This window comes from Triticum aestivum, chromosome 3A (assembly GCF_018294505.1).
Source record: "Triticum aestivum cultivar Chinese Spring chromosome 3A, IWGSC CS RefSeq v2.1, whole genome shotgun sequence".
Taxonomy (NCBI): Eukaryota; Viridiplantae; Streptophyta; class Magnoliopsida; order Poales; family Poaceae; genus Triticum; species Triticum aestivum.
The window spans coordinates 742,216,800-742,224,888 of NC_057800.1; the positions used below are offsets into that span (position 1 = coordinate 742,216,800).

General features: G+C 43.4%; 1 protein-coding gene across 1 annotated transcript; it reads right to left on the minus strand.

Moving 5' to 3' along the window:
- Positions 1-845: 845 nt before the first annotated feature.
- On the minus strand, positions 846-7,560 carry LOC123063676 (pumilio homolog 1). Its single transcript, XM_044487563.1, has 9 exons — positions 6,883-7,560; positions 4,084-5,321; positions 3,750-3,891; positions 3,567-3,674; positions 2,853-3,065; positions 2,661-2,771; positions 1,673-1,867; positions 1,349-1,523; positions 846-1,255 (listed from the first exon to the last, which is right to left on the minus strand). The coding sequence occupies exons 1-9, from the start codon at positions 7,300-7,302 to the stop codon at positions 1,209-1,211; spliced, it is 2,649 nt and encodes an 882-aa protein (XP_044343498.1). The 5' UTR covers positions 7,303-7,560; the 3' UTR covers positions 846-1,208.
- Positions 7,561-8,089: the final 529 nt, after the last annotated feature.

Below are 8,089 nucleotides of genomic sequence, written 5' to 3' on the forward strand. Positions count from 1 at the left end.
GCATCAGCCAGCTGACCTTCCTCACGGACTGTCTCTCTCTCTGGCTTCATTTTGCGGCTAGTAGGAAGATTACTGAAACTACTAATCCTTGGACTATCAACCTAGGGTGTTCTATATTTCGAGGGAAATTAATGGTATTGCTCATAATATCGCTCATCAGGTTCTTAAATCAAATGTAGAACCTGACATATGTTGTTTTGCTTCAGCTCACAGGAACATGACTTGCCCGGTAGTTTCTCTCCTATCTAATTTCCAGTTCGAGGGCTTTGTAATCCATGTTGTACATTGCTATTGAGCTGAGCTGAATGGAAAGTTTGGCGCTTCATGCACCTTTTGTTGTTCAAAAAAATAAAATAAGAGCAAGCCTTAATTTTGGAAAATTCAGAATATTCGAACTTGACAGAAAACTGATAACTATAAACAAGGTTCTCGATTCATTTTGTAAAGTACAAAGATATTTTCCACTTTCTACTAAGATATTTTTACTTGGAATTTTAATTCATGCACAAAGTATATATTTTATCTTTTGTTGAATATATTGTCAAGGCTCCTTGTGGAAGGTTACATACGATGTCTTGGTGTTGTAACATAAAAGTTGCAACTGTTTAGAACCAATATATATTCTACTAAAGCCAGAGAACAATTTGAATCTGTCATTTCTGGAGTTTAACAGGCTAATTATCTCTGAAGACAGAACATTTTTGTTCCTATATTTCCCTGAAATTTTCCATAAGGCGATGACCATGCACAATTAATTATATTGTTATTAAAAGAGCGCAAACAATCAGCAAATAAAATAAAAGGCAAAGCTTAGATAAATAGCTCCAGCTTTGCAGAGAAAACAGTTGAAGTACCACCATCCCCATCTGTATATGTTATGCTACAACAACATGCCATTACATCTGCCACAGGACAGAAAATTAAAAGGGCTAACGGCTTTCAGTCTCAAGTAGGTTACAGCTAACAGCTTTCTCTTTTCCCTCTCTCTCTAGTTCTAAATTTCTACAGCAGAGTAACAACAAGCCTGTAATTACTCATTCTCCACATCTTTACTCAGCTAGCTACAGAATCTACATTCTCCTCGGCTCCTATTACTCATTTTATTTCCGATGGCAAGGCGCACGCATAGCCCTGACGCCTTGTAGATGGAAAAACGAAGACGCCAGCATGCAAACCTAGCCACTGTTAGCTGTACAGCTAGAGATGCTTTAGTCTTCAGGCAGCACACGGGACGGTTGGAGCCCGAGTCGCTTTTCTGCGCACAGAAGAGAGCGTCTTTGGGTTAGACACAAACCTTGAGTAGATGATAACCTAAGCGTATAGGGCTCATGGCCGATGGAGAACATACCTCCCGCTGCGACGAGCTTCTCCACACGTGCTACTATGTGCTTCCCATATGTGTATTTCTTCAGCGTGTTAAGATGTGCTTTGATCCTTGTGAGGATCGCCTCCCTCTGCTGGTCGTCACAGGTCTCTAACACCTTCTGTACCACGTAGTTTGCAAACTGGTCTTTCATCATCACCTTCAAAGTTCAATACAAAAAAACACGTCAGCAAAGCAACGAAGGAGCTTGAATCATGAACTACAAACTGGTCATCAAAGATACCACGGAACTTTATGTTGCACAACAATAACCAAGCATATATGTCTACAAATTGAAGGGCAACAGACCTCAAGATGTTCACTTTCCTCCGTGGATCCAAGCATTTCACCAATTAAGATTTGGCGCTCCACAGGATTCCCAAAGGATAAACACTTCTCAATGACATTCGAGGCAAACTTTTGCTGGCTCATTTGTACAATCTGCCCAATCAACTTCTCAATGATAGCAGATCGCTCATGGGGTTTGCCATGTTCCATAACATGCTGTGAAATAAGCTCGGTTATTGAAGAATGAAGATGGGAGAGAATAGTGGTAAGAACAAAACACGTTTTGTAGAAAAAATGCATCCATAAAATAGGGAAAGTGTAGGCATCAAAATCGTCCATTTCAATATTCAGGCTTATTGTGTCACTTGTGCAACTGTCAAAACAACTTACTTGAGCTTGATTGTATTTTAATCTAGACTAAAAAGAAGTGATCCCAGAACAATAGGAGAAATGCATACCAGTTACAGCATGTATAACATTCACCTTATTTCCAGATATTAATGCAAAAAATATTGACTCGAGTCAGTAAAGGTAAAGGGGAAAGGAAAATCATACTCACTTTGCTGAGCACTGATGAAAAAACAGTCGAGTAAGGAGAAAACTAATATTATTTTTCCACGCAGGAATTTCATCCCAGCTGAAACCATTGAGATTACTTGTAATCATTTTAAGATGATAATATGGTCCTATTCCAGTTACCAAGAACCTTACATGTAATTGTCAAATATTTGGATCAGTTCCATTTAGCCCTATGGCTTGTGTTTTGCACGAAATAGATAATACCAGGTTTCCATTAATCAATCGCATCAAGTCCATAATTCATGAGATGTGGATTGTTTCGGAGACAGGTACCCACCAAAAGGTGATAATCCATAGAACAGCGACCATCAATAAGAAAATAGCAAAAACAGTACTACCTCTGTAAAAAAATGCAGATGTTTTAGTGACCTAAAACATCTTATATTTGTTTACAGAGGGAGTATCTTCCAAATATGTTTATGGCACTAACCTGGACAACATAGTTACCATACTGGTCTGTAGCAAGCAAGCAAACAGATTGGAGGACCTCATCCATCATTATTTGCTGGGTTTTCGGATCGTCACAGTGCTCCAGCACCCTCTGCACACAGTGAAAATGGTTAGTGAAACTGTGAAATAACGTGAGTATATTGCAATATACCACTACAAAGTACAAACATACCTGTATAACCCGACATCCATATGGATGAGTCGATAGCACCACAACTTGACCATAGAAGGTTGAAACAATGAACTCGATGACATTCTGTGGGATGCATTCAATGCATTTCTGTATAACGTGGTTGCCATTTTGATCACGTACACAACGCATCACATGCCCATCAAGCTCAGCAACCATTTTAGTCTGCTGATCTAAATCAACAACTTCTATGGCCTGCACAAATATCGCCCATCACATAAGTTAAAGAACACATTGTCTGCATATTTATGTCCTTCATGTTTTATATGAACATGTAACGGGTTTCCTTTTGTGCATGCAAAGTGGGTAGAATCAAACATGCCTGCAACCATCCAATATGCATTAGATAATCAGAAATGCATGCATATAATTAAACATAAGGTACTTTTTGTTTTAAGAGTTCTGTTGACATAATCAGACAATTTCCTGCCAAACATAAGGTAGCTTCTAACTGTATTATAGGTGCTGTCATATATTCCATACTCAAGCAATCAATTTGTCATATGTTTGAATATCATGGTGCAGTTTCATCAAGAAGAATAGTTCCAGCTGAACATATTAATAGAAAGTACAGCAGTTCAGAGGAGAGTGTTACTTTCAAGATGACAATTATTAATTTATTTTACTACAGGGATATTTTCTAATCTTGAGTCTTGACTAAATCACAGCTAATAAACAGGTTCTAATTTTCCATACCTTTTGTATAACTCGGCAACCGTACATTTGAAGGCTGAGTGCCAAGACTCGCCCAATTAGCTGATCAGCCAACTCCTTTATCTGAGCCGTGCTCCCATGCTCAAAAAACTGGTTCAAAAGTTTATGGTCAAGCCAGGATGTTTATAGCACTGGGACAAATAATTGATATGAATAGTTCAATACCTTCTGAACAACATAATTTCCAAAGACATCAGTCATCAATGTGAGAGCTTGAGGCATGATCTCAGTGAAAACCATGTCTTTTTCTTCAACACTGGCAGTTTCAAGCTTTTGCTGTATGAACCGACTCCCGTATTGATCAGCACTGGATAAAGTTCAATAGACAAGTTAGACCAATAACCTAAGTCTGTGAGACAAGAGATCATTGCGCATGATTCCTCGACAAAATATGAAAGGTGGATGGCCAATAATATAGGTAACTCTATGAAATTACAGATCTTGGATTTGCAGTTTAGTAGGTTACCATATATAAGAACTCAGTGAGTACAAAATTTACCTGAACTCAACAACATGGCCAGCAATTTCACAGAGCTCATATGATCGGCTTTTGTTGCTCTTGAATTCTTCCAGAAGTGATGGAACCAAATTGGCATTCATCTTACCACCAAAATCTGAATTCCAGGAGCCATAGGAACCACCAAAGTTTCTCATACTGGACTGAAAGCGCATGCTGCGATCCACATGCCTCAGTGGACTACCAGGTCCACCTGGCGAAGTGGGAAATACAGGACTTGTCAAAGAGTTCCCAGCATAACCAAGACCAGACCCAAGATTCCCATAGTAGTCGTACTGCTTCTGTGACTGAAGCAATGGACCAAGATAATCATTCTGATGACCAAATAGATCCATGTAAGAACTTCCCAGGTTACCCCTCTCCATCAATGGGTCCTCACAGTTGGCTGCAAAAGCAGCAATTTCTGCTGCCCGAAGAAATTGAGCATATAGTGGATCAACAGGCAACTGATGACCAGATGTCGCAGTTGGACTTCCAATTCCACTGTAGTTTGCAAGGTTAGCTAAATTATGTCGGGAAGATAAACTCCCACCGGGCGACCGGGAACCAATCCTTGGGGAAGAAAAGCCGGATCCCAGGGATGAGTTGTCAAATGATGTGAATCCACCAGCATTGATCTGATTCCTCATAATAGAAGAATTCATAGAAGCTCCAGAATATTCTTGAGGCCCCTTGACATGACCTTGTTCAGAATGTTTCATGTAGGAGTGCTGTCCATTACCATGTTTGTGGTCCATGTATTGTTCATAGAGAAATTTACGGACACTATCTACATCCTGATGGAGCTTGGATTGGTCAGCATGTCCATTGACTGGCCTTGATGACGACAGGTTCATACCAGATAAAGCAGACACCAGATCATCAGATCCACCAATACTGGGAGAGTTGCGGTTGAAAGAAGATGAACCGCCATTGTTCTGGTTATTGGTAGCACCAAGTTTCACACCAATCGGGGGAAGGCAAGGACTAGGAACTCTCCTCACGAGCTCAGGGTCAGGAGATGCACTTCTTGAAAGTGATGACCCTATAATTGATGCATATGTATGTGTCGACTCATTATTCTGATTGCCTGGCAGGTGGGGTGCTTTGCTATCATACTGTAGGCCGCCAATAGCTCCAGACTCATGATGAAGACCATAACGATTTCTAGAAGAACCCGACAAGTCAGTACTATTGCGGTTTGCACCCTGCCTGCTTGTATCATGTTGATAGGAGTCATCCTGCAAAACAAGTTACCTTGAGAAAAATGACAACTGAAGGAAAGACGGATTGAACTCTACACAAAGATTATGCCACCCACGTGCTTGCATAAGAAACCTGACCTAAATGTTCAGTTTAAATAGTAGTATTGTGTAAATGCAATGTCATATGCTCATGAGTCATGACCAAGCAAGTATTACAATGACATTCATATCAAATCCATTCTATATGTATAAATCCACAGAGGTAAGGCATTTATCATACCGCATTATTCTAGTCACAGATTTATACTTTCAGATACATCACTCATGCGTAGCAATGGAAAGCTTTCCAGGTAGGAAAAATCCCCAAATAGTCAAATATACAGGCAGAAAATTTTTGTATAATAATATTATGCAGCCTATGTGGAACCAGGCTAAAAATAACTCCTACTAAGATGTATCTTATTGAACAGATGGAACCTAAGTCCAGTAACTTCCTATTCAACCAGTTTGCATCGTATTAAGATTTAAGACCAACATACAAGGAAAGAAAGCAGCCACCATTTCACCAATGTAACAACATCCAACAAGTTGAAAGTAGGAACATAATGCTTTTGGCTCTAAATAGTCCATTGGTCGACAACTTTTTTGAAGAAGGGCAGCCCGGTGCATATAGCTCCCGCTTGCGCAGGGTCCGGGGAAGGGTCCGACCACTTCTTTTGAGAGAGAGAGAGAGAGAGAATTGGTCAACAACTTGCGCAGCTGGAAAACCAAGCTTTTTGCATGACCATACCAGAAATACATTTGTTAACAGGTCCAAAACTTAACAAACATAATCAAAGAGTCAGAGCTTGAACCATCTCCCACTTCATCCGCTAAACAGTCCACACACATAAAAAATATACGACATATATCACTATCGGTAACACCCGAACAATCCGCTTCAGAGACAAAAAGAGCAGCTGACATATATCACTATCAGTAACACCCAAAAAACAATTCGATTCAGAAACAAAAAGAGCAGCGACAGAAGCATATACCCCAATACCTCAGATGAACATGAACAAAACCAATCAAACTCCGCAACCTCTCTAACATGAGCTTAATAAGACAGGAGTTCAGACAGGGAGATGTTCTTCAGAAGCATCACCTGAAAGAGACCGGAGAAGCTATTCTGCCTGCCAATCTCGAGCACTATCATGCATATAAAAATCTATGGCATATAGTACTATCAGTAACACCCGGACAATTCGATTCAGAAACAACAAGAGCAGATGGTATATGTCACTATCAGTAGCGCCCGAACAATTCAATTCAGAAACAAAAAGTGCAGTGACAGAACCATACACCCCAATACCAGCTCAAACAGTGACCATAACTCAGACGAACATGAACTCTGGCCACTTGACTGAATGTTAAGAGGCAACAAAACTAATCAAACTACACGTCGCAATCTCTCTGACAGCTAGCAAGACTTACTAGACCAGAACATTAGCATCACAGCATTGACACGATCCAATAGCATATCCAGAACACTGTGACATGTGCTTAATAAGACAGGAGTTCAGACAGGGAGATACGTAATCTTCAGAAGAACTACCTGAAAGAGACCGGAGAAGCTGCTCTGCCTCCCAATCTCGAGCCCAGGCATCCCAATGAGCCCGTCTCCGGGCCGCCCCGTCCCGGCGCCGCCGCCGCCCCCGGGCCTCCTCCCGTCGCCGATCCCGCCCAGACCGGGGCCGGGGCGGAGCCGCTGCGCCGACCGCCAGTCCTCCCGGGACAGCAGCGGCGGCGGGAGGCGCGGGTTGACGCTGCCGCTGGAGTAGTAGTAGGAGTGGTAGGCCGGGTCGGCCCGGAGGTCGTCGTCCAGGAAGGCGTCGGCGCCGTGGAGCGCGCCCGCGGAGCCCTCGACCGTGGGCGGGGCGGAGCCGCTGCGGAAGAGCTCCATCTCCTCCTCCAGCCCCCGCTCCCCCTCCGGGCGCCGCCACGGCTCCCCCCGCGTCGCCATCTCCGTCACCATCCCTATCCCTCCACAGAAACCCAAACCCGGCGGCGGCGCCGTAGGAAGCTGCTATGCCACCGCACGGAGCGCCCCCAAGAAACGAAAAAGGACAGAACTTGGTAGGATTCAGCAGGGCTAGAGACCGGATTCCGCCATGGATTGGGCGGCCATTGCCGCGCTCGAGGGTGTGGGGGAGTGGGGGGAAAGGAGGAGAGCGGAGCAGAGCAAAGCCGCTGTCTTTTTTTTAAACAGGGAAGGGAGTGAGCTGGGGCGAGAGAAGTCGCTGTCCGGGTGTGCGGCCGGGGTTAAGTACGACGGCCGGCGAGCTGGGCGCCGTCGGATGGGCAAGCGGACGGGCGGGATCTCGCCGGGGGTGGGGGTGGGGTTTGGGGGCCTAGGGTTTTGCGGGCCGCGCACATGCTGCACGCGCGGCTCGAGCCAACAACGGGGGTGGGGTTTGGTTCCCTGGTTTTGAGTTTTCTTGTTTGAGGCCTTTTTCAGGTTGACCGGCCTCTTTTGTATTGTGTGCGAAATTTGAAAAAATGCATATAGTTTTCGTATAACCATATGCAAGCATACCGTGTTTGAGAAAGAACATTGCTTCTGCCAGAAAACCGACGGCCTAAAGGGTCGTGTTACTGGATATGAAAATAAAGCCTTATCTCGGTCGTCTACAACCGTACGTGGCAACGATGACGTGAGGACGTCTTTCCTTCTTAAAGGCGCTGCTGCGAAAAAAGCCAATTTAGTCATTAGGTGTTTTTTTTCATATCTTATAATGGTTCGGTCGTAGTTTACTTTGTTA